The sequence below is a fragment of the Cibotium barometz genome, chromosome 53 (genome assembly GCF_041138505.1).
Source record: "Cibotium barometz isolate CiBa-2024 chromosome 53, ASM4113850v1, whole genome shotgun sequence".
Lineage (NCBI taxonomy): Eukaryota > Viridiplantae > Streptophyta > Polypodiopsida > Cyatheales > Cibotiaceae > Cibotium > Cibotium barometz.
The window spans coordinates 9,291,569-9,318,668 of record NC_141098.1 but is presented as its reverse complement, the minus strand read 5'-3'; the positions used below and the strand labels follow the sequence as shown (position 1 = coordinate 9,318,668).

General features: G+C 46.8%; 1 protein-coding gene across 1 annotated transcript in view; it reads right to left on the bottom strand.

The window, feature by feature from the left end:
- LOC147608258 (protein NEOXANTHIN-DEFICIENT 1-like) overlaps positions 1–27,100 on the bottom strand; it is a 54,742-nt gene that overhangs the window by 26,173 nt on the left and 1,469 nt on the right. The window contains exon 2 of the mRNA XM_086788976.1: positions 22,705–22,826. Coding sequence (XP_086645102.1) covers positions 22,705–22,778 — 74 coding nt within the window. The 5' untranslated portion in view covers positions 22,779–22,826. The remainder of the gene's footprint in view (positions 1–22,704; positions 22,827–27,100) is intronic.

Genomic DNA, 27,100 nt, shown 5'->3' with positions numbered 1-27,100 from the left:
CTGGAACAACAAATCCCGGTGGCTGATCAACATAAACCTCCTGTGTAAGCTCTCCATTCAGGAAAGCCGACTTCACGTCCATCTGGAAAACGGGCCATCTATGATGACCTGCAAGAGCAAGAACATTGCGAATGGTAGTCATCCGGGCCGTCGGAGCGAAGGTCTCATCGAAGTCGACACCAGGGCGCTGAGCATAACCCTTGGCAACCAACCTCGCCTTGTGCTTGTCCAAGCTGCCATCAGCTCAGAACTTCGATTTGAAGATCCAACGCACACCAATCACCTTACGCTGCAGTGGTCGAGGCACCAAAATCCAAGTGCCATTCCGTTCGATAGCATCCAGCTCTGCCTACATAGCACGACGCCAAGGCTCATGTGAAAGAGCCTCGTCCACAGAAGTGGGATCATAAGGACCATTAATGATAGAGGACATAAGAGCATAATTAACAAACATGTTGCCCTCATGAATTTGTTTCCCTGTAACTCTAGAAGAACGCCGGAGAGAACCAGGCAAAGGAGCAGATAATACCATCCAGGCACAGATCTGCTCGAACTCGCCGAAGGAGGAGCGGAGTCATCATCATCTGACTAAGAATCCACAGCTGGAGGTGTAAAAGAAGCAACCGGAGGAGTAGTAGGAGAAGGAGGCAGAGACGGAGGTGGAGGAAGAAGAAGCTCACCACCCCCCCTGAAGATGGAGGAGTCTCGTCGAACACCACATCACGGCTCACAACAACTTTGCTGGCCTGAGGATCATAAAGACAATATGCCTTGGACATAGTGTTGTATCCGAGAAAAGTCATGCACTGAGACTTCGAATCCATCTTGGAGCGATGCTCCTTAGGCACATGAACATATGCGGTGCACACCCAAATATCCGGAAATGAACAACGGAGGGCTTCTCACCATGGAAAGCCTCATATGGAGTTTTATCTGCTGGAAGAGCAGCAGTAGGAGACCTGTTCTGAATGTAGACAGCAGTGGAAGCCGCCTCGGCCCAGAAACGTCGAGGTAATGAAGAATGCTCAAGCATAGCACGGGCCATCTCCACAATGGTCCTATTCTTCCTCTCGGCAACTCCATTCTGTGATGGGAGTATATGACGTAGTAAGCTGTCTCCAAATGCCATGTGTCTTGCAATATTGCTTAAACTCCTGGGATGTAAACTCACCCCCTCCGTCGATCATGAGAGCCTTGACCGAGTGACCGATCTCTTTTTCCACCTCAGTTCTCCAATCACAGAAGTATTGAAAAGTCTAATCCTTGGTCTTCAGAAAGAAAACCCAAGTATATCTGGTAAAGTCATCCACCATCACGAGCATGTACAACGCCTTACTCAAAGACGCGGTACTCATAGGACCACATAAGTCTGCATGAATGAGAGCAAGTGATGTCGAAGATCTATGTGTCGCCTCCTTCGGAAAGGAAGCTCGGTGTTGCTTCCCCTATAAACAAGAGGAGAAAGCAGAAGACGGAGCCTTGATGGTCGGTAATCCCTCAACCAACCCATCCTTCGAAGCTCGCTGTAGAAGCTGATAGCTCAAGTGGCCAAACTGAGCATGCCAAAGAGCAGAAGAAGTACCAGAAGAAAGCAGAACGGTCAACTTGTAGAGACCACTATCTTGGACTCCCTGAGCCAAGATGCTACCAGTCGCCTTATCACGAATGGTAATCTCATAATGAGAAAAGATCACCTCCGCACCCTGAGCTGTAAAAGCACTCACTGACAAAAGGTTAAAAGCCAAATCTGGAATATACAGAACGTCAAAGAAGTACCTCGTCCTCGTCAGAACGGAAGATGGGGATAGTGTCATGTCCATGCACTGGCACAGAAGAAGAATCACCCAAAGTGATCTCGCCTGATCTGGCAGTGAAGTCCTCGAACCAATCTCGATGGGATGTCATATGAGCAGTAGCACCGCTATCAACAATCCAAGACTGTGCCTGAGAAGTCACAAGAGCAAGTATACACCAAGTACCTGCTAAGAGAAGAATGCCATGATCCTACTTGGGTTAAGACACCGTCGTTGAGGAAGAGTTCTTTGCTGCTTCATCACGCTTCTTCTTGTGACATTGGGGTGACTTGTGACCCTTCTTGCCACAATAATGACATTCAATGTCCTTATTCTTTGAAGATTTGTTGTCTTTATCCTTATCAGAATCCTTGGAGTTCTTGTCAGAACCCCCTTTTCCTTTCTTTTGTTGATTCTTCCCTTTATCTCGCGCTGCCAAAGCTCCATCAGGGCCACCAGAGATGCCATTCCGCTCCTCAAAGCGAGACTCAATCTGCATAACGGAGGGGAGAACATCCTCCCAAGTAACTGGAACAGGACGAGGAGAAGAAACAAGAGACTAAAAGTATGCATCAAACCTCTCTGGAAGTTTGGAGAGCAGCCGAATAGCCATGTCCTCTGTGGAGATGTCCTTGCCACAAAAAGCAAGCTCGTCCCGGAGATCTTTCATCTTCGAGATGAAAGCAGATAAAGATGGAAAGGCAGAAACTGATAAGTTCATAAGTTGCTTTTCCAACGCCAAAATCCGACCCGGAGACTTGATCTCATAGAGATCTGCAAAAGCCTTCCAAACTTCATGTGCAGCATCTGCTGTACGCAAATGAGAGAGAACATAATCCTAACAGTTCAACATCAAAAAGGAGAAAATGCGTCGATCATTCGACTGCCAAATATCAATCTGTGCCTGAGTCGCACCACCGGAAGCAAGGGTGGGAGGAGTGGCATTGGCCAGTGTAACAAGCCAATCCCAGAGATCCACGCCACGCAAGGCAGATTTCACGTTCACCTTCCATAGGGTGTAGTTGGAACCATCCAACTTGGCAGACTCAGCAAACATATGAAGAGAAGTCGGTGCAGCCATCACAAAAGCTTGGGCTCAATCTCAAGAAAAAAATGCACAAACTCTGAAGTAGAAGTGTCCTCCACAAGTACCAAGAGTGCCACCAAAGCCTGCAACACCAAAGACCCCCTCTGCAAAGGAGCAAACCCACGGGAGAGGAAAACGCAGCAAAAGAAGCTGCTGTCCTGAAAAAAACAGGCCGCCTATGTCCCAAACTCCACGTGGAATAGAAAACGCTGGTCAAACAGTACCTGAAGGCTGTGTTGATGAAGCCAAACTGAAAGGCGCAACAACCAGCAGGTTCAGTCCAGAAAACGCAGCAAAGGAAGCTGCAGATATGAGAGAAAACACAGAGGCGAAACGACCAGCAGGTTCAGTCCAGAAAACGCTGTTAGAAGTCATCTCCTGTCTTTATGTAGACACCGGGCCTTTGTTGTGGGTGTGCCCGCCCTTGTAGGTGTTGTTATCATTTTTCCTCACTCCCCATATTTTTCCCATTTTTTCTGTGGCTTGGGGGGCAGTCCTGTGGTGGCAGGTGGACGTCTGATGCTGGCCGACTGCATCTGTTTATGCTGGAGGTGGCCGACTGTCTTGGACAGGGCGTGGACCTTTTTCAGATGCTGGCTGACTGGTGATTTCTGCTGGTCGTGGGATATGGTCCAATCGGCTGCCTTTGGAGCTGGCCGACTGCCACTTGGGGGCCATATAAAATGGCCCCACAGCCCCTTGCCATTTGTGTATTGCATTCGGATCTTCTTGTGTATACATAGTAGAGTTGAACACCTCTCTCTCCATTGCTGTCTATTTTTTGCACTTGCTCTTGTGTTTCCAGATTTAGTCATCATCTCCGCAACGTATTCTGACATGGTATCAGAGCCTTAGGCTCTTGATTGTTCTTGGGATTTGTGTGAGCAAGAGGGGGATAGTTGTGTTGCTGATTGGTGGACTGTTCGGGACTGTTCGGGAAGAGGAGAAGCAAGAGGACGGCGGGCTGATTTGCTCGACAGCCACTTTGCAGGTGTAAGTTCTTCTTTGTTCCCACCCACCCATCCTTTTTCAGATTACATCCCCGCAATGGCAGATTCGTTAGAGATGACCGAGAGGCATGTGAAGATCCCTACACTCCCCACGTTCCCGGTGGACCGTCAGTTGGACGGGAACAACTACGGCATATGGAAGGTTATGATGGAATCTGTTCTGGAGTCTTACGACCTTGCTAATTTCATCGATGTTGGGGTTCCACGGCCGGAAGTAGAGGAAGGGAGTTACCGTCGACCCGAAAGTACCGGGAAGCACAGGCACAGTTCTGGAATCGTGTCAACACCTAGGTCCGTTCATTTATCTTCCTCAACTGCACACCGCAGGTAATCAATCATGTAAAGCATATGACGCTGGCCAAAGGTATATGGCAGCATTTGGCTTCTCTTTACGGCAATCGCCCATGAAGAGGATTTCCTTGGAAGTACAGATGCGGGTTATGAGCCCTGCAAAGTCGTCGACGATGCGGGAGCATATTAACAAGCTGCACGCTCTTCAACAAGAAGTTCTTCAGGCTGGGAAGAAGATATCGTCGGAGGACATGGCCATAACGTTGCTGTCGCACTGGCCCTCTCAGTACTCAGCATTTTACTCGTCTTTGATTACCAGTGGCAGGCTCAGCACCATCACGTGGGAGGAGCTTGTGCCCATGGTCTTGGACCAGGAGGAACGATTCACGAACCCTCCTCAGGGTGGAGGTTCGGAGGCCTTAACTGGCCAACGGTCGAAAGGCCATGACACGGGCAAAGGGAAGGCTTCATCGAAGAAGTCTTCTGAGAAGAAGTCTGACGCTGACCGCGAGAAACTAAAGGTAGAGAGGACCTGTAATGATTGTGGCGAGAAAGGCCACTATTGGAGGCAGTGTCCCAAGCGGAAGACCGAGAAGAGTGAAGATTCCTCAGCAACAATCATGAAGACTCCGGCTTTTGTGCACTTGGAGGTGCTAGACACCGATGTTTCATTTTCTTCAGGCAGGGAGGAGATTGGAGGACTCTCCGCAACAAATACTCGGGAGTGGATTCTAGACAATGGTGCTTCCAGGCACATGACTCCTTCCCATTCGGCTTTACAGGATCTCTGCAAGTATTCTGGTCACATTCTTACTGGGGATACATCCACTATCCCAGTTCACACACTGAGGGCAGGTTGGAGATAGTTCCCGATGGCAGAGGGGGGAAGCATTCCTCCCAAGTGTTGTATGTTCCATCCCTTGGTTTTCATCTGTTGTCAGTGCATCAGGTTTGCAAAACTGGTGTACGGGTGGAGTTTGATGAGTATTTTGTTGCTCTCCGGGACAAGGCGACAGGCCAGGTGGTTTGGGAAGGCGGAGTGGAGAATGGAGTTTACAAGCTTTCAGCACTCTCTCTCCCAGGTCCTCAGGTTTGTGATGAGTGGCAGTCTGGTAATGGCCACTTCAGTGTGGATACGCTGTAGGTGCAAGTTTTCCGAGACCAGATGGAGGATAGCTTGCCAGTTGATGATGTTAGAAGTCATCTCTTGTCTATATTTATACACCAGGGCCTCTGTTGTGGGTGTGCCTGCCCTATATAAGGTGTTTTATCATTTTTCCTCACTCCCCATATTTTTCCCTATTTTTCCCATTTTTCAGTGGTGTGGAGGGATGCCAGATGTTGGCAGAAGACTCTGGTGGCTGGCCGACTACCCATACAGCAGTCGTGTGGCTGGCCGACTGCCCAAACAGCATTCGTAGAGTATTTTACTGCTGGCCGACTTGCTGTATGCAGTCGTGGACTTCTGTACTGCTGGCCGACTGCTGATGCAGTCGTGGAGTGCTTTTACAGCAGGCCGACTGCATGCATGGGGCATATAAATAGGCCCCATGCCCCCACCACTTTCTCATTCAGTCATTTGCGGGATCTTGTGTATAGAGAAGAGTTTACACACCTATCTGTTTGTGTTTCTTGTGCTGTCTATTTTCTGCATTCTACTTGCTCTTGACTACCCAAGTTTGGTTATCATTTCCGCTATACACTTTTGACATGGTATCAAAGCCCTAGGCTCATGATAGATCTTGGGAGTTTTTCTGAGCAAGAGGGGGAGCGTTAGGTTGCTGATTGGTGGACTGTTTTGGACTGTACGGGAAGAGAAGGTGCGAGAGAAAGGCGGGCTAAGGTGCTAGTCAGCCACTTGCAGGTTTTACAGAATTTTGTTTCCCCACCCACCCACCCTTTCAATTTACTCCCCGCGATGGAAGATTTACTAGAGATGGCTGAGAAGCACGTGAAGATTCCGACTCTCCCCACATTCCTAGTGGACCGTCAGTTGGACGGGTCCAATTACGGCATCTGGAAGGTCATGATGGAGTCTGTGCTGGAGTCACATGACCTTGCTGATTTCATCATCATCGGGGTTCCACGGCCGGAAGCAGAGGAAGGGGAGTTACTGTCGACGAGGAAGGACTGAGAGGCATAGGCACACATGTGGGATCGTGTCAACGCCAGGGTCCGGTCATTTATTTTCCTCAACTGCACACCACAAGTGATCAATCATGTAAAGCACATGACGCTGGCAAGAGGTATATGGGAGCACTTGGCTTCTCTCTACAACAGGGTATCACCCATGAAACGGATCTCCTTGGAAGTGCAGATGCGGGTTATGAACCCTGCAAAGTCCTCGACGATGCGAGAACACATCAACAAGCTGCAAGCCCTTCAACAGGAAGTCCTACAAGCTGGGAAAGAGATATCATCTGAAGACATGGCCATCACTTTGCTGTCCCACTTGCCTTCTCAGTATTCTGCTTTCTATTCCTCATTGATTACGAGTGGCAGGCTCAGCACCATTACCTGGGAGGAGCTTGTGCCAATGGTCTTGGACCAGGAGGAACGTTTCACGAACCCTCCTCACAGCGGCGGTTCGGAGGCCTTAACTGGCCAACGGTCGAAAGGCCGGAATAACAACAAGGGCAAAGGGAAGGCTTCACCAGAGAAGTCTTCTGAGAAGAAGCCTGACTCAGAACGAGAGAAACTGAAGGCCGAAAGATTCTGCAATGATTGTGGCGAGAAAGGCCACTACTGAAGGAAGTGTCCTAAGCGGACAGGGAAGAGTGCTGATTCCTCAGCCTCAGCTGCAAAGACTCTGGCATTTGTGCACTTAGAGATGACGGACTCCAACGCTTCATCATCTTCGAGCGAGGAGGCAGTTGGCTTCACCGCGAAGGATACCCGGGAATGGATTCTTGACAGTGGTGCTTCCAGGCACATGACTCCATCCCGTGACTTCTTTCTGGATCTGAAACGACAGTCAGGTCGCATCTTTATTGGTGACAACTCCACTATTCCGATACATAGTGAGGGCCGGATGGAGATTATTCCCGACGGAAAGGGGGGCAAGCATGCTTCCCGTGTTCTTTATGTCCATGCTCTGAGTTTTCATCTTCTGTCAGTGCATGAAGTATGCAAGACTGGCTTTCGGGTGGAATTTGAGGAGCATTCAGTTGCTCTACGGGACGGTGAGACTGGCCAGGTTGTTTAGGAAGGCGGTGTGGAGATCTACACTCTCCTCGTTGACAGGTTCTCAGGTCGGAGATTTGTGGCACTTTCGTTTTGGCCACTTAAATGTGGATGCATTGAGGCGAGCTTTTCGAGACCAGATGGTGGTTAGCTTGCCAGATGTTGGTAGTAGGCAAGGGCGCTGCAGTTCTTGCATACGTGGTAAGCAGCACAGGGAATCCTTTCCGAAGCAGGCTTCCAAGCGGGCTTTCGAAACCATTGGAGTTGATTCACACTGACTTGTGTGGACCTCAGTAGACACCGTCTTTGGGAGGATCCCTCTACTTTATGCTGCTTGTTGAAGATTGTACCAGATTCACGTGGGTCTACTTTCTTTCCCAGAAGGACCAAGCTTTTGCTCGGTTCAAGGATTGGCACGTGATGTTGGAGAAAGAGTCTGGATTTCAGGTCAAGACTCTCAGGGCTGATAAAGGAGGTGAATTCTCCTCAACTGTATTTCTCAGATTTTGTGCAGATCATGGCATCAAAAGGGAACTGGCCAATACTGGATCGCCTTCGGAGAATGGAGTTGTCGAACGCAAGAACAGGACTGTGGTGGAGATGGCGAGGACCATGCTAGAGCATCGTGATCTTCCTCGTCCACTTTGGGGAGAGGCTTTGGGGAGAGGCTGTGGCAACGGCTGTCCATATCCTCAACCGATCTCCGACGACTTCAGTACCCCATATGACTCCATTTGAGGCGTACTTTGGCAGGAAACCTGATGTCTCGCACTTCCGTGTCTTTGGGAGTGACGCATATGTACATATTCCGAAGAAGCAGAGGGGGAAGCTTGACTCCAAGTCCCGCAAGCTTGTATTTGTGGGGTATAACTCTCTCTCCAAGGGATACAGGTTGTATGATCCAGACAGAAACGAGATTGTTGTCACCCGGGATGTGGTCTTTGACGAGCATGTTCCAGTATCCGCTGTCGAGGAGCCGCCACTTCTTGTAGATCCAGAGGAGTATGATGATGATTCCCAGACCATCATTCCAATTGATCATCCTCAGTCACTACAGGAGGTTGAGCCCGCAGCTGGAGTAGAGCCCCCGCGATCACAGGAGGCTCCACGATCTATTCGAGTACCTAGGTGGTTGTTAGACACCCTTCGGGAGTCACATGTCACGAAGCTACCCTCCGAGTGGACCACAGAGGACGGCCCTCAAAGATCACATAGAGTCCGAGATAAAAGCAATACAGCGGAGCTTCTTCAAGTGAACTATGCTTTGATGTCTCGTATTATGCGGGACAAAGAGCCCACTTCCGTAAAGCAAGCCCTTTCACAGGATACTTGGAGGAAAGCCATGCAGGTGGAACTTGATGCCATCAAGAAGAACAACACTTGGGAGTTGGTACCGAGGCCGTCGAAGCGGTCAGTCATTGGTGTCAAAAGGGTCTTTAAGACCAAATATGCGTCTGATGGGTCGGTGGACAAACACAAAGCCAGACTTGTGGCTAAAGGTTATGCTCAGCGGCCAGGCATCGACTACGAGGATACCTTTGCACCAACAGCACGGATGTCCACGATTCGGACCGTTCTTGCCCTTGCTTCTTCTCAGAGGTGGCCCGTGTATCAAATGGATGTAAAATCTACGTTCCTTAATGGTGACCTGCAGGAGGAGGTGTATGTTGAGCAGCCTCCAGGCTTTATTGTTCCAGGATCTGAAGGGATAGTTTACAGGTTACGTAAGGCCTTGTATGGTCTTAAGCAGGCTCCCAGGGCTTGGAATCAGAAGATTGATTCCTTCTTTATTCGGACTGGATTTCAGAAATCGGTTGCAGATCCAAACCTGTATCTCTTTCGGGAACGCGGCATGGTCACGCTTATCATCCTTTATGTGGATGATCTCATTCTCACTGGCGGTCATGTGGAGCACATTAGAGTGATGAAGGCTGCCTTATCAAAGGAGTTTGAGATGACCGACTTAGGCTTACTCCACTTCTTTTTGGGATTGGAGATCTGGCAGACCCAGAGGGGGTTTTTCGTCTCTCAGCAGCAGTATGTTCATGAGTTGCTTGAGGCCTTTGGGATGGAGAACTGCAAGCCTATTACTTCGCCGATGGACCCGAACACAAAGTTAGCAGTTACTGATCCTTGTGAGCCAGTTGATGCCTCGCAGTACCGGAAGTTGGTTGGTTCATTGATCTGGTTGCTGAACACCAGATTGGACTTGAGCTTCTCCGTGGGACTGTTGAGCTCTTTTATGCAGACGCCATTGAAGACTCATTGGGACGCAGGATTGCGGATCTTGGGGTATCTGCAGAGTACGAAGGATCTGGGACTCTTTTACACAGGAGGGGATGGAGTCATGCTCCAAGGTTGGAGTGACTCAGATTGGGGAGGAGATCCAGACACGAGGAGATCTACTTGAGGATACAGTTTTACCCTCGGCTCAAGAGTAGTTTCTTGGAGCAGCAAGAGGCAGCCAACTATTGTCCTTTCTCCGACAGAGGCAAAGTTTCCCAGCCAGGAGCTGAGAGGGGGTGTTAGAAGTCATCTCCTGTCTATATTTATACACCAAGGCCTCTATTGTGGGTGTGCCCGCCCTTATAAGGTGTTTTATCATTTTTCCTCACTCCCCGTATTTTTCCCATTTTTCAGTGGTGTGGAGGGATGCCAGATGTTGGCAGAAGACTCTGGTGGCTGGCCGACTGCCCATACAGCAGTCGTGTGGCTGGCCGACTGGCCCAAACAGCATTCGTGGAGTATTTTACTGCTGGCCGACTGGCCCAAACAGCATTCGTGGAGTATTTTACTGCTGGCCGACTGCTGATGCAGTGGTGGAGTGCTTTTATAGCAGGCCGACTGCATGCATGGGGCATATAAATAGGCCCCATGCCCCCACCACTTTCTCATTCAGTCATTTGCGGGATCTTGTGTATAGAGAAGAGTTTACACACCTATCTCTCTGTGTTTCTTGTGCTGTCTATTTTCTGCATTCTACTTGCTCTTGACTACCCAAGTTTGGTTATCATTTCCGCTGCGCACTTTTGACAGCAGGAACTTTCCAGTACTGATGTTGGTAGTTCTTGTGTTGTCAGAGGAAACTCAACAGGTAACTTATGCTCTCCCGTAGTATTCGGGACAAAGAAACTCCTGTAGATGAGGATGTTCTTTCCACGGGGACCTCTTGGAAAGCCAGGCAGGTGGCAGTTGCTTACTTGCAAAAGGAGGTGGATGTTGCGCACTCTCTAGGCTTTGTGAGGCTTTGTGGTTCCGAATTCAGAGGGGGTGTTTTACAGGTTTCAGAAGGCCTTGCATGGTCTTCAGCAGGTTTCCAGGACTTGGCTTTCTACCGTAAAACAGGTGTTGATCCTTGTGAGCAGTGTGATGCCTTTTTGACTCGGAAGCAAAATGGTTCATTGATTTGGTTGATGGACAACACCAGATTGGACGTGTGCTTCCTGATTATGCGGTTGAGCTCATGGTTGGAGATAACTCTTTGGGAGGCAGGATTGCGTATCTTGTGGTTTCTGCAGCATGCGAAGGATCTTGGTCTCTTTTACACAGGAGGGGGGTTGATGGATGGAGTCCCCGACTCCACGGTTGGAGTGACTCAGATTGGGGAGGAGATCTACTTCAGGCCCAAGAGCAGTTTTATGGAGCAATAGTAAGAGGCAGTCATCTTTTGCCTTGTCATCGACAGAGGCAGAGTACCAAGCTGCTTGTGATGTTGTTTGTGAGGTGGTGAGGTTGCAGAGGTTGCATGGTAGGATTGGGCTTCCACTGCAAGAACCCACGGTCATCCAGAGGCACTTTGTTCGTGAACAGATTGTTGCTGACGACATCTTGCTAGAGTTCTGTTCGACCGAGGACAGTACGGTGAACCTCTTCACGAAGTCGCTATCTCAGGATTTGCTCAGGCGGCACCCCAGCTCCCTATGGTTGGTTTCACAGCCAGGAGCTGAGAGTGGGTGTTAGAAGTCATCTACTGTCTTTATGTAGACACCAGGGCCTTTGTTGTGGGTGTGCCCGCCCTTGTAGGTGGTGTTATCATTTTTCCTCACTCCCCGTATTTTTCCCCATATTTTTCCCATTTTTTCTGTGGCTTGGGGGGTAGTCCTGTGGTGGCAGGTGGACCTCTGATGATGCTGGCCGACTGCATCTGTTTATGCTGGAGGTGGCCGACTGTTTTGGACAGGTCGTGGACCTTTTTCAGATCTGGCCGACTTGGGATATCTGACTGACTGGTGATTTCTACTGGGATATATGGTCCAGTCGGCTGCCTTTGGAGCTGGCCGACTGCCACTTGGGGGCCATATAAAAGGCCCCACAGCCCCTTGCCATTTGTGTATTGTATTCGGGATCTTCTTATGTGTACATAGTAGAGTTACACACCTCTCTCTCCATTGTTGTCTATTTTCTACACTTGCTCTTGTGTTTTCAGATTTAGTCATCATCTCCGCTGTGTATTCTGACAAACGCAGCATGAAAGAGCTGCAGATCTGTAGAAAAACGCAGAGAAGGAGGTGCTGTAAACAGTGCTGAATCTGGGGCAGCAAAGAGGTTGCTAAACTGGGAGCGATGATACCATGAAAGAGTGCACAGAGCGGAAGCACAATGGCACTAGAATGAGCTGAACAAAGTGTGCAAGAGAGAGAGAGATATGGAGCAAACTATGCTGAATATACTGAAGCAAAACAGTCCCAAGCAAGAGACACTGCGAGTCTCATAAGTGAGGGAGAAAAATATGTACAAGACTGAATGAATGATGAGAGGCCAGCACCCACTATTTATAGTAGATGTAAGCTGGCCGACTCGAACTGCAAAACAGGCAGACTGGAAAATGCCAGAAAAGCTGGGAAAAATCCCAGAAAAATACTAGAAAAAGGGGTGGTCAGCCCACAAGCAAGGGCCATGTAAAAGGGACCAAATGGGCACCATAAAAGAGCAGAATCTGGGGATGAATGTGCTAACAGGAACAAAACCCCGGGCTGGGATAGGTTCATTGTTGAGTTCTTCCTAGAGTATTGGCAACCCCTTAAGGAGCATATGGCTTTCATCATAAACAAAGTTTTTAGTATAGGTGAGCTGGCGAAGAGGGTAAAGAAGGGTCAAAGAAAGCTGGTTGTAATCAGATAGCACGAGACAAGCTCTGCCACTATAGACCTATTACTATGCTCTCGGTGTTGTACAAGATACTGGCTAAGGTAATAGCTATCAGGATCTCCCCCTTTCTCCAAGCTGTGGTTGCTAAGAATCAACATGGATTCATTCAAAGGAGATCAGTATTGGTCAACGGATATAGTACTCTCATTGGTGTGGAGATTGCTCAGATAACCAAGCAAAAATGCATTATGCTCCAACTAGATCTTAAGAAGGCCTATGACAAGGTTCACTGGTCTTTTCTAAGCAAAGTGTTGAATAAGATGGGATTTGTAACTAAAATTGCATCTATTATTTATGTCCTTTGCTAGGGGCTGAATCCAAACTCCTCAATAGTTGGGAAATTTACCATTCAAAGGTCTGTTAGACAAGGATGCCCCCTTGCCCCTCTACTTTTTTCGATGATAAGTCACCCCCTTATCCTAGCCCTAGAAATGGATGTGGAGGATAATCAAATAAATGAGTAATAGCTGGAGCAGTGCAAACAGTTAATCATTCAATGTTTTGCTAATGACTCCATCCTCTTCCTTCAACCTGATGAGAATAACCTCAAGAGAGTACTAGCAATCATCCATTGCTTTCCTGAAGCGTCTTCATCTCCATTGCATATTCTGACATGGTATCAGAGCCCTAGGCTCTTGATAGAGCTTGGGAATTTTGTGAGCAAGAGGGGGACTGTTGTGTTGCTGTTGATGGACTGTTTTGGACTGTTCGGGAAGAGGAGAAGCAAGAGGAAGGCGGGCTGATTTGCTGGACAGCCACCAGGTGTAAGTTCTTCTTTGTTGCCACCCACCCACCCTTTCAGTTACATCCCCACAATGGCAAATCTGCTTGAGATGGCTGAGAGACATGTGAAGATCCCGACACTCCCCACGTTCCCAGTGGACCGTCAGTTGGACAAGAATAACTACGGCATATGGAAGGTTATGATGGAATCTGTTCTGGAGTCATACGACCTTGCTGATTTCATCATTGTTGGGGTTCCATGGCCGGAGATAGAGGAAGGGGAGTTACCGTCGATTCGAAAGGACCGCGAGGCACAGGCACAGTTATGGGATCGTGTCAATGCCAAGGTCCGTTCATTCATCTTCCTCAACTACACACCCCAGGTAATCAATCATATAAATCATATGACGCTGGCCAGAGGTATATGGCAGCATTTGGCTTCTCTTTATAACAGGGTATCGCCCATGAAAAGGATTTCCTTGGAAGTACAGATGCGGGTTATGAACCCTACAAAGTCATCGACGATGCGGGAGCACATTAATAAGCTGCAGGCTCTTCAGGAAGCAGTTCTTCAGGCTGGGAAGGAGATATCATCAGAGGATATGGCCATCACGTTGCTGTCACATTTGCCTTCTCAGTACTCAGCATTCTACTCGTCTTTGATTACCAGTGGCAAGCTCAGCACCATCACGTGGGAGAAGCTTGTGCCCATGGTCTTGGACCAAGAGGAAAGATTCACGAACCCTCCACAGGGCGGAGGTTCGGAGGCCTTAACTAGCCAACGGTCAAAAGGCCGGAATAACAACAAGGGCAAAGGGAAGGCTTCATCGGAGAAGTCTTCTGAGAAGAAGCCTGACACAGACCGAGAGAAACTGAAGGCCGAGAGGTCTTGCAATGATTGTGACGAGAAAGGCCACTATTGGAGGAAGTGTCCTAAGCAGACTAGGAAGAGTGTTGATTCTTCAGCCTCAGCTACAAAGACTCCAACATTTGTGCACTTAGAGATGATGGACTCACATGCTTCATCGTCTTCGAGCAAGGAGGCAGTTGGCTTCACCGCAAAGGATACCCGAGAGTGGATTCTTGACGGTGGTGCTGCTAGGCACATGACTCCTTCCCGAGACTTCTTTTTGGATCTGAAACAACAGTCGGGTCGCATCTTCATTGGCGACAACTCCACCATTCTGATACACAGTGAGGGCCGCATTCCTCCCGTGTTCTTTACGTCCCCGCTCTTGGTTTTCATCTTTTGTCAGTGCATGAAGTATGCAAGACTGGCTTCCGGGTGGAATTAAGGAGCATTCAGCTGCTCTAAGGGACCGCGAGACTAGCCACGTTGTTTGGGAAGGCGGAATGGAGAATGGTATCTACAAACTCTCCGCACTCTCCTCCTTGATAGGTTCTCAAGTTGGTGACTTGTGGCACTTTCGGTTTGGCCACTTAAATGTGGATGCGCTGCGGCGAGCTTTCCGGGACCAGATGGTGGTTGGCTTGCCAAATGTTGGCAGCAGGCAAGGATGTTGCAGTTCTTGCATACGTGGTAAGCAGCACAGGGAATCCTTTCCGAAGCAGGCTTCCAGGCGGGCTTCAAAACCATTGGAGTTGGTTCACACTAACTTGTGTGGACCTCAACAGACACCATCTTTGGGAGGATCTCTATATTTCATGCTGCTTGTTGATGTTGTTCCAGATTCACATGGGTCTATTTTCTTTCGCTGAAGGACTAAGCTTTTGCTCGGTTCAAGGATTGGCATGTGATGGTGGAGAAAGAGTCTGGATTGCAGGTAAAGACTCTCAGTGCTGACAAAGGAGGTGAATTATCTTCGAATGTTTTCATCGGATTTTGTGCAGATCATGGCATCAAGAGGGAACTGGCCAATACAAGTTCGCCTTCAGAGAATGGAGTGGTAGAACGCAAGAACAGGACTGTGGTGGAGATGGCGAGGACGATGCTGGAGCATCGTGATCTTCCTCATCCACTTTGGGGAGAGGCTGTGGCGACGGTTGTCCATATCCTCAACCGTTCTCCAACGACTTCATTACCTAACATGACTCCCTTTGAGGCATACTTTGGCAGGAAACCTGATGTCTCCCACTTCCGTGTGTTTGGGAGCAATGCATATGTACATATTCCGAAGAAGCAGAGACGGAAGCTCGACTCCAAGTCCCATAAGCTTATATTTGTGGGATATAACTCTCTTTCCAAGGGATACAGATTGTTTGATCCAGAGAGGAATGAGATTGTTGTCAGCAGGGATGTGGTCTTTGATGAGCATGTTCCAGTATCCACTGTTGATGAGCCGCCACTTCTTGGAGACCCAGAGGATTCTGATGATGATTCCCAGTCCACTGTTCCAGCTAGACAACCGCAGTCAGTACAGGAGGTTGAGCCCGCAGCTAGAGTTGAGCCCCCACAGCAACAGGAGACTCCGCATTCTGTTCGAGTACCCAGGTGGTTAGTCGACACTCTTCGGGAGTCAAGTGTCACGGAGCTTCCCTCCGAATGGACCACAAAGGACGGACCTTGAAGATCGCACAGAGTCCAAGACAAAAGTCATTCAACAGAGCTTCTTCAGGTAAACTATGCTTTGATGTCTCGTATCATGCAGGACAAAGAACCCACTTCCGTCAAGGAAGCCCGTTCATAGGATACTTGGAGGAAAGCCATGCAGGTGGAACTGGATGCCATCGAGAAGAACAACACATGGGAGTTGGTACCGAGGCTGTCAAAACAGTCAGTCATTGGTGTCAAATGGGTCTTTAAGACCAAATATGCGTCAGATGGGTCAGTGGACAAACACAAAGCCAGACTCGTGGTGACTAAGGATTATGCTCAACGGCCAGGCATCGACTATGAGGATACCTTTGCACCGACAACGAGGATGACCACGATTCGGACCGTTCTTGCCCTTGCTTCTTCTCAGCGGTGGCCTGTGTTTTAGATGGATGTAAAATCTGCATTCCTTAATGGTGACCTGCAAGAGGAGGTGTATGTTGAGCAGCCTCCAGGCTTTGTTGTGCCAAGATAAGAAGGGATGGTTTACAGGTTAGGGAAGGCCTTGTATGGTCTTAAACAGGCTCCCAGGGCTTGGAATCAGAAGATTGATTCCTTCTTTCTTCGGACTGGGTTTTAGAAATCGGTTGCAGATCCCAACCTGTATCTCTTTCGAGAACGCGGGATGGTTACGATAATCATCCTTTATGTGGATGATCTCATTCTCACCGGCGGTCATGTGGAGCACATTGGAGTGACAAAGGCTACCTTGTCAAAGGAGTTTGAGAGATGACCGACTTAGGCTTACTCCACTTCTTCTTGGGATTGGAGATCTCGCAGACCCAGAGGGGGTTTTTTGTCTCTCAGCAGCGGTATGTTCATGAGTTGCTTGAGGCCTTTGGGATGGAGAACTGTAAGCCTATTACGTCGCCGATGGACCCGAATACAAAGTTAACTGTGAATGATCGGAAGCTGGTTGGTTCATTGATCTGGTTGCTGAACACCAAATTGGACTTGAGCTTTTCCGTGGGGTTATTGAGCTCATTCATGCAAACGCCATTGAAGTCTCATTGGGACACAAGATTGCGGATCTTGCAGTATCTGCAGAGTACGAAGGATCTTGGACTCTTCTACACAAAAGGGGTATTGATGGATGGAGTCCGACTCCAAGGTTGGAGTGACTCAGATTGGGGAGGAGATCCAGACACGAGGAGATCTACTTCAAGTTACAGTTTTACCCTTGACTCAGGAGCAGTTTCTTGGAGCAGTAAGAGGCAACCAACTATTGCCCTATCTTCGACAGAGACAGAGTACCGGGTTGCTTGTGGTGCTGCTTGCAAGGTTGTGTGGCTGTAGAGGTTGCTTGGCGAGATTGGGTTTCCACAGAAGGAGCCCACAGTCATCCAGTGTGATAACCAGAGTTGTATAGCTATTGCTCGGAACCCGGTCTTCCATGCCCGGACCAAGCACATAGAGATACAATATCACTTTGTACGTGAGAAGATCTTGGCTGGTGACATCTTACTACTTTATTGTTCGACGGAGGACAATGCGGCAGACCTCTTCACGAAGTCTCTACCTCAGGCTATGCTTCAACGGCACTCCAGCTACCTGGGGTTGGTTCCAGGGCCAGGAGCTGAGAGGGGGTGTTAAAAGTCATCTCCTGTCTATACATATACACCAGGGCCTCTATTGTGGGTGTGCCCGCCCATTTAGGTGTTTTCTCATTTTTCCCCACTCTCCATATTTTTTCCCATTTTTTTCTGATGTGTGAGAGGTTGTCCAGAGCCTATCGGCTGATCCAGGTGTTGGCTAACCAGACTCTGTTGCCCCCGACTTTACCTGTGTGCTTGCCAACTGACAACTGTTGGCCGACTGAAGGTTGGAGCAGTCGTGGGCTTTCTGGCTGCTGTCGGTTGTTCTTCTACTAGCCGACTGCACCTGTGGGGCCATATAAAATGGCCCCTTGGCCCCTCCACTCATTGTATTAGTTTTCAGGATTTTCTTTGTGTATATAGAGCATAGTTACACGCCTCTCTCTCTCTCTCTCCATTGCTGTATTTTTTTTGCACTTGCTCGTGTTCTCAGATTTTGTCTTCATCTCCACTACATATTCTGACAGGGCCCTCCCCTTGGGCAGCAAAATACTGCATAGGAACATGGGATATGAGAGGCAAATCTAAACTTGAGGATGCCTAGCATCTCTTCTGAGGGTGCCCCACGATTAGGTCTCTTTGGACTCAACTAAATAGATGGATTCTTGGGACACTTGGGCAGAGAGCTTCTTGAACACGTTGGGTGTTGGGCAAGGACATAATTCCTATAGATGAGTGCAATCAAATCTTTGGTGTCGAATGATATTTCCTTTGAGGGCTCTGATTCTCAGGGAGTTGATCTTAATTTGTTGAATTCAAAATGAAAATAAAATGTACAAACTGTAGCTAAAGTCAATGACTCGTCCTCTAGGAATTTTTGTACCTTGTTGAAGAGGTTTTGCTACTACTATTGCTGCTGCAAATGGAAGATATTGGTTCTCATGTGTTGGCTTACTCTTTTTGTATAGACTCTCCCCTTCCACTTTGAAGGGAGGAAGATCACTTTGTAGAACAGGCCAAAAGGGGAGGCGGGTGTATTGGTCAAAAATGATGCTGGCTATCTTCACCGAAAGAAGTTTGATAAAGTCTAGGTTGATCTACACTGGGCGGAGTCTACCTGCACGTGAGAGCAAGCTAGGGTTCCATTTAGGTGGGTGAAACTCCATGGCTGCCTGAATGTAGAGACGAGAGAGAGAGAGAGAGAGAGAGAGAAACCAAAAGCTAGAGAGAAAAGCAAACTTTGCACGACTCAAAGCTGAATAGAATTTGCTTGATTGATATATCAAAATGAAGTACAAGGCCTTTGCATATATAGCCCTTTCAATATGCCAAACCCTTTAAATGCGAGCTCATCCACCTATAAGAGGTGGTTCACACGTGAATACTCTAAATCACACTTACAGCCATTAAAGGGGACCGGGGTTGTTCACACATATACAAGCTCTAATATATCCCAACAATCCCCCCTTCAAAGCAAAGGTGGTGAGACGCGAAAGAAAAAGATGTTGCTACCACCTACCCCATCCACCCTACCTCACCATCTGCACCTCCCGTGCTATGGTAGTCAAGGTAGCGAGGCTAGCACTTAGTCACCCCTGTAACTATTTGGCCCTCCTAGCTCTATTTCACATGATGAAACCCATGCCTAGACACGAGACAAGTGGAAGAAGACATGGGGACATACCGTAAGGTTTGATTAAGAAAAAGCATCATTCTTGGTCAAAAAGCAAGAAAAAGCAAAAAGTCAAGGAGGATTGACCGCGAGCCAAGGGCACCATTGGAAAGAGGAGACTGAGCCGGACCAAAAAGCTGAAAGGCGCTTTCTCAAAAAGCAGCTCTAAGGCCAAAAAGCAAGGCCTTAAAGCCAGAAAAGCAAAGCACCAAAAGTTGAGTAATATTTTATTAATAAAAGTAAAACGAGAAAAGCAAAGCATAAAAAGGCAAAGCAAGAGCATGAAGGCTTTTTGGCAAAAAGCAAGGTCTCTTACAAGTATAAAAAGGATTGGCCTTCTCTTGTAGTACCATGAATAAGATCATTGAAGATTGAAGGAGATTGTGGAGTGTGTGTGGGCATCATTATGATCATGGGAGAGCTTCTTCTTCGCCATCAACACCTTCTCCAACTTGCTTTTCAAATGTACGGTTAGCCCTAGACTTGTATGGGCATATGCATGGGCGATACGGACGCATGTACGGAACTGTACGGACAGAGATTTCAGAAACCCTAAAACTGCTCCAAAAACCCTAAAAACTGCTTTTTGGATGTTTTTATCCCCCAAAAACCATTAAAACGGGTTTTATGAGTAATATTTTATTAATAAAAGTAAAAAAAAAGCAAAGCATAAAAAGGCAAAGCAAGAGCATGAAGGCTTTTTGGCAAAAAGCAAGGTCTCTTACAAGTATAAAAAGGATTGGCCTTCTCTTGTAGTACCATGAATAAGATCATTGAAGATTGAAGGAGATTGTGGAGTGTGTGTGGGCATCATTATGATCATGGGAGAGCTTCTTCTTCGCCATCAACACCTTCTCCAACTTGCTTTTCAGATGTACAGTTAGCCCTAGACTTGTATGGGCATATGCATGAGCGATACGGACGCATGTACGGAACTGTACGGACAGAAATTTCAGAAACCCTAAAATTGCTCCAAAAACCCTAAAAACTACTTTTTGGATGTTTTTATCGCCCAAAAACCATTAAAACAGGTTTCATATCAGTTTTCTTGTAAGAAAGAGATTTTCCATGGTTTTCTTCATGGACAAGGCTATAGGAGTTGTGGAGATTACTCATGGGATGAGCGAGTGTTTCTTGGACTTGGACATATAGCTTGGACATGGAGAACTTGGGCATAGAGCTTGGACATGGAACATGAAGCTTGGAAATAAACATGGAACTTAGACATATAGGTTGGGCATGAAGCTTGGACATGAACATGGAACTTGGTTATGGAACTTGGACTTGGATTTAGACTTGGACTTGGATCTAGACTTGGACTCGGACTTGGACTTGGAATTGGATTTGGATTTGGATTTGGATTCATTAGACTTGGATTCATTGGATTTGGATTTGGATATTTGGATTTGGTACTAGTCCGGTGAGAGATACTTGTCGGTCATCCCCGTTGTGTGCACGGCATCAGAGATCTCATGCCTCAACATCGACATTGACTTGGATATCCTACATCAGTATATCTATCTGTTTCATATTCATTGATTGTATTGATCCTGGCCAATGCCCGTGGATTGTTCCTGAATAAATTCCTGAAAGGGGGCGGGGCCGCTCAATAAGGTGTGCTATGCAAGATCCCCATTTCCTTTTCTCTCTCCCCCCTCTCTCTCTATATCTTTATCTCTTGGACACGTGGTTGAGTCTGCCATTGCACGCCCCGCTGGGCTTACAGCCCCCTGGTTCCTAACTGGGATAGAGAGAAAAAAAAGAAGCCTTTTATAATTGAAGGCAAACACACAGATACAATCAGATTTTAAGGGGACTACCCAGGGCACAGAACCCTTATTTGACACACATTGATAAAGGCAGCTAGAATGCCCACTCATTGCCTAGCTCATCGAGGGAGACTTGGGCCATTGCTGCAAATATGTTCTCCTCTTCAGCAAGTTCCTCTTCATCTTCGACAGCAAGATTTGTGTAGTGTTTCTCTTGCTCTTTCTCCAGCTTTTTGAAGCAGTTGGCCTCCTTATGCCCCATTCTCTTGCAATACCTGCACTGAATCTTCTTGCTGGTCCTCCACTTCTTCTCTCCTATAAAAGCTTTGTCATAGTTCACATTGTTGCTTGCTTGACTTTTTCTGTCTTTTTGAGCAACAAGGCTACCATATCTTCAAATGATGTTGAAGCTATGTGCATGACTTCAATGGTTTGCTGAAATCGAGTAACATCTTGCATACTTTTGTTGGTGAGAACTACCACCTTGTCCTCATCATCAGAGGCTCACACTTGAGGCTAGTGAGCTGTTGAACTAGTGAGTAGAACTTGGCAAGGTGATCACTTAATTCTTCATTATGTAGCATTTTCAAATCATAGAACTTTAACTTCAAGAAAACCTTAGAATTAGTGATTTTGTTACCAAAAAGAGTCTCCAACTTGTCCCAAATTTGCTTAGCAGTTTGCGTGAAGTCTATGTGATGAACGAGAGTGTCTACCAAACTGAGGCCGATTCGTGCAATAGCTCTCTCGTTGCGTTATCACCACAGCTTCTGCTTTTCTGACTCGTTGGCTCTTGGGTACTCATCATCTCTAGAGATTATGCTCCAGACGCCCTCCCTCATCAAGAGAAGCTGCATCTTGGTCTGCAAGGTAAGGAACCCAACGCCGGAGAACCAAAGATGATGATGTTGAGTTGCTGATGGTGACGCCTTGAAGAAGGGTGGCTTGCAACAACTGTCAGCCGATGTAAAAGCAGCATCAGCAACAGCTGCAGGAGAGGGGCACACGACAAGAGGCGGGGCTACCTACATGTTTCGTTGCCCTAATAAGGTTTAATAAACCTTATTAAATCCACGTCAGCACGTTCAGCCGGTGAATGTGTAGCACTTGCAGCTTTGAGTCGGAGTTGGAGGCAATCGTAAGGTCGGCGTGCAGGTTTGGCAGCACACAAGGCAACGGGCATTAGGAGCAGAGGTTCGCGACTGTAGATGTAGAAGTGGCGGAGGAGCAGTGGACTGTGGCAATCAACTCAAGGTGGGCATGGCAATTAATGAAAGAGATTTTTTTTTTTTTACGTAATGCTGAGGAGAAGCGGGTATGGGAAAAAGATAAAGGGGTGCAGCAGACTGTCAAAAGCTCTGATACCAAGTGTGAGAGCAAGCTAGGGTTCCATTAAGGTGGGTGAAACTCCATGGCTGGTCTCTAGCTTTATCCTTTTGTAGTGAAGTACGCAGGGCTGTTGTAATGCTCCCCTTAGAGATGTTTGTATATAAAAACTTCCTCTGTCAGCAATTATTTAACTAAAACACTTACCATTTCCAAAAAAAAAGGTACACATAACGCATGCAGGCTGCATAAGCAAGCATATGGGATGTATAAGAAAGCATAAGAGATTAATGGATAAGGCATAGGGGGGGCCACCGAATAAGGTATGAACTTCAAAATTTACATAGAAGCTTTTGCATTTTGAACAATGCTACACGGAACATCTCGTACAGTACACATGTTGTATACAAAGTACCGTACAGATCACGAGGAAGAGTACGAGTACAAGATGCAACTATGATTGGGTGGAAGCCCAATGACACGTCACACACCTTTAACCATTGCTTAAACACAGATCAATCATGCATGCAAATCACTTGCATGTTTCGCACACATAAATTTTGAACGTGCTTTCATATCCATTTTGTGAAAGATCAAAAGAAATGAAAAGCACCTTCCACTAAAAAGCCATGGTGGCCCAGCACTATAACCTGAAGAATCTTGAAGCTCAAGGTGTTTACTTTTCATTGCAAGCCAACCACCAAGATTGAGTGCTTTTTTATTATAGTAAGGTACCTGAAACAAAAGAAAAAGTTCAAGTAAGTCAAGCTAGCATAGAAAGTTCAAAGAATAGATGTACTCCGTGCACACGTCTCAGAATCCATGTCTCACTTTTCATCATTGGGTACCAACCTGGTCTAGTTTGAAAAGCTATACAAATACAAGTGTATCATGACTCATTGAAGGATTCTTAATGATACTAGATAAGTGAGTGTCCATTCATGTGTAGACTGAATTGAACTAAGAGAAATGAGACATAATTATGGTTGTTAGGATCCTAAGGAATAGATTAACTTAGCGTCCTTCGAGACTCTTCCTTTCTCATTTCATAGCTAAAAAGGAATATTGTGACCGAAATAAAATCCTTCCATGTGAGGTGCCTGTCTCTACTTGTTTGGATATTATGTCTCCTTCTGGATGGAATTTACACGACACATCCAAGTTGATAGCAGGTCATTTAAACTTTTCTGGCAATGCCCAAACTGTCCCACTCTGAAACCTCACACAAGTGAGCAAACACGACAACTATGTGAATAGGACTAATTAAACCTCTTCCCTCTCCCGAAAAGCCTTTTGAAGGGTCAGTTACAGCTTCCAACTCTTTCACTGTCACTACATGTGTCAGACAAGATGTTTTCCAGGTGCATATGAGAGCCTAGGTGCCCACAACTTCCAACACTTTAACTATATGCATGTGAACCCTAAATGTCAGATGTTACCCATGAATTCCATGAGAAACCTTGGGCGCCAAATGCTTGTGAAGCTACCCTTACTTTGTAGTAAGATCTCTTTCTTTCTTTAACTTTTTATTCAGCTCTACTTCTGTTCTTTTGGTTTTTTTTACATTGTGTTTTGCACTTTTGAAAGCATGTGCTGCCAGCCAATTGGCTTGTTAGTGACTGCCCCCACCCTCCGAGTGGCTCAAAACAGACCTGCCATCAAATGGCTTGTTGATCTTGAATACTCTAGACCAGTTCAGTGCTCAAATCAGAGTTGTGCCCTCTATCAAGTCCCCAGGCTATCAGACCCTGCGATTAAGTATAAACAAAAAGGAAAACACACGGACTCTAGCATCTAGCTCACCGCCCAACCATAGAGCCGTTCAGGCTCACCCCCACGCACAAGGGGATAGTAGCATCAGGGACATAGCTCCACGTGCAAAGTCCCTAGCATCCCATACCACCAATACATTTCTATCACATGCATCCCGCACTTGGATGCCACGTGCATATATCTCTACAGCAAAGACCTAGAGTGGTAGCTGGCCCTAGTCCGGGACAAGTCATCCAGGGATCCACTCTAAGCGTCCATGGTCAAGTGTACAAGTCCCGTACATGGTCATGGTCAAGTGTGCATGTCCCACATGGAGCATTGTGAGTCCGTACAGTGAGTCACCCTCTGGAATGATGATGTGGTGTTTCAAGCATTGATAGGCTTTAGGCCAGATGCAAGGGCACTGAAGTAGCATTTAGATGAGTCACTAAAAACATCTGAATCACTATCCTGTGCCCTGTATTTGCCTTTCTTCTGGGATAAAGACTTGCCCTTGCCCTTGTCCTTCTTCTTGGACAAGAAGTCCTTAGACAAATGTTCTTTCTTCCCGCACGAGTAGCAACGACTCCGAATCTTCTTCTGCACTGATCCTAAGGCATGCTCCGGATCAAGAGACAAAACCTTTAACTTACCCTGTGTTATGAGGACTAATTCCTCTTCCAACGCCCCTCTCGAGTGGCGAGCCATCTGGTAACTTGCTCAGAAATACATCACGAAACTCTTTTAAAATATCATCCAAAATATGTTGTTCTTTAGAAACTTCACTGTTTGATATTGAATTACATTCATAAGCAGATGATCATAACAGAATTTCAGAATTGAAAAGATCATGAAAACAACAATATGACTCAAAATTCGGATCAAAAAAAGCTTCATATATATCCTCGACGAGTTTACATCACAAAATCCACGAGGGAGATCACCCCGGATTACATAGAATTCACCGTCATGAACAAATGAGAGCCTATGAGACCAATAATCTAACATCATCGTCTCACTCTAATTAAAAAACCAAGACATTCACGAGATCACGTCCATGATGTGTAAATCCAAAGCATCCTGGTAGTCCTAAATCTGGACCTCCAGCCAAGACACTGTTCGATCCCACTTCCACGTTTGTATCCCTTGCAAGATTGACCACATAGCAGTGATCACTTGCCACATGGATAGCCAAAATGTCAGCTCCAACAAACATGAAGAAATAAAATTGTGAGTAGAGCCCTTGTCAAATAGAATCCACACCCGATGGGGCCCCCTATAGATCCCTCAACTCGAGGAGATCATGCGGACCAAAGGTAGACTCACTAATCTGACACGCCGAACGACTACTACTCTCCATATGATGAATTTCAACAAAAGAGATCAATGAGTTACTTTGTAGTTCCGTAATGTGTAGTGAGGTATTAGCCCCCAAAGACTACTTCTTTGAAAAATCCCTATAGTGATGGCTCCGTTGTCCTTTTGCGCTTTCACCACATGTTCTTCGGCATGTGGCATGGATCGTTTCTTGGGATTGCACTACGAGACGACTAACGACTGACCCTCCTGGGATGATGCAACATGCCCTCACTTCCTCTCTTTAGAGGATTTTAGGCTCTTGCCCACGAGGAATCACCTATAGGCTGGCCACCCCTTTTGACTACAAGGGTATCATTGAAATTCTTGGCATACCGGTAGATGTCATCCACTAATGAACACAGTTCCGCAGAACCTTATTCTAATAATCTGGCATACCGGTAGATGTCATCCACTGAGTGAACACAGTTCCGCAGAACCTTATTCTAATAATCTGGTGGAAGATCCGGCGGAAGGCCAAACAAATATAGCATGTATGCCAACACACGTGGCTCCTCAAGGGCCTTACAATAGTTCACCAGGTCTTTAAACTCCTGGGAATAGTTGTCCACGCTCTTCTTTCCCATCTCCAATTTAAACAACCATCAAAAGTTGTCTATCTTGTTAATAAAGACAAACTATGTTTTAAACACATGCTGAAAATCAGCCCATGTCGTTGGCTTCACTCAAAGGTCCTTCCACTAGGCAAGTGCTTATGCTGAAGCATAATTTGGATTTGACTAATATGTTGAGCATTAGTGTATTTGTACAAATCAAAAAAAGCAGTCCACTTTCCAAGCAGCTATCCAAGTAAAGTTCCTCACACTCTTTCTTCTCACCGCAGAAAGGTTCCAGATGAAAGAAACCTACAGAGGAGAAGGATTACTAGTTGCAGCTTGGGGAGCCTTTGAGCATAGCTCCACCAACTACCTCTGTAAATCAAGCACAGTGGAATACAAAGAATCCACGAAAGGAGATGCAGGAAGTTGAGGAGGGGGTGATGGCTATCTAGATTCCAAATGGCAGAGAAGGCTGCACATAGCACATATATTGATGATATGGCTGTGAGTATTGAGAAAAAGCAGAGTAAAGATTAGGTCAATGGCCTTAGGCCCAAGATCCTCTCATAGTTATCAATTTTCACCAGCCCATAAGCGCTCTTTAATCCGCCCGTAGGCAATGCCACCAAGGAAGCACTATGTAGGATTTTGAATGAAGGACCTCCACTCTCCTAGTCAAACATCTCTACCACTTGAGCTATCACCTCATTGGCCAAGCATGCACGCTTTTATGAGCGTGTACCCCAAAAAAGAAAGCAAACACCCAAAAAAACAAGCGCAGCTCCAAATAAACAGAGCACCCAGCTTCTAGCTTTCTTTTTCCCTTGTTTTAGCATTTTCTCTTAGTCGACTAAGCATCTAAGGTAATGTTGTTCTTGGCTATACACAACAAAAGCATGCAAAAGAGTCCCAAAAAGCATAAGCACTCGACACAACCAAAAGAACACATGTTACAGCCTTATGCAGAACTCGACCAACTGTCTGCTTGTTACAGCCAACAATCACAAAACCTTATGAGCATAAAAACGACCAAGACTTGAGGTTTCACCCATAAACATGTGGACATGAGGACTGTCACGAAACAAGCAACACACACAAACACAGTAAAAGCTCTTTCTTTTTCCTTAGATATGCAACGATTCCAAGAACAATCTATGCACATCTAACCATGGCGTCTTCCCCGTTCACCTCTGAAGACTGACTCTACTCTGTCCTCCACCGTAAGTGTCCCATACCACCGGGCCTTGGAGGACAAAAAGCAACCCACATATTAGAGCCCGGAAGATCCATGCGATTTGATTTTATCCTCTCTTTCCGGAGTGTTTCCCACCTAATTCCACG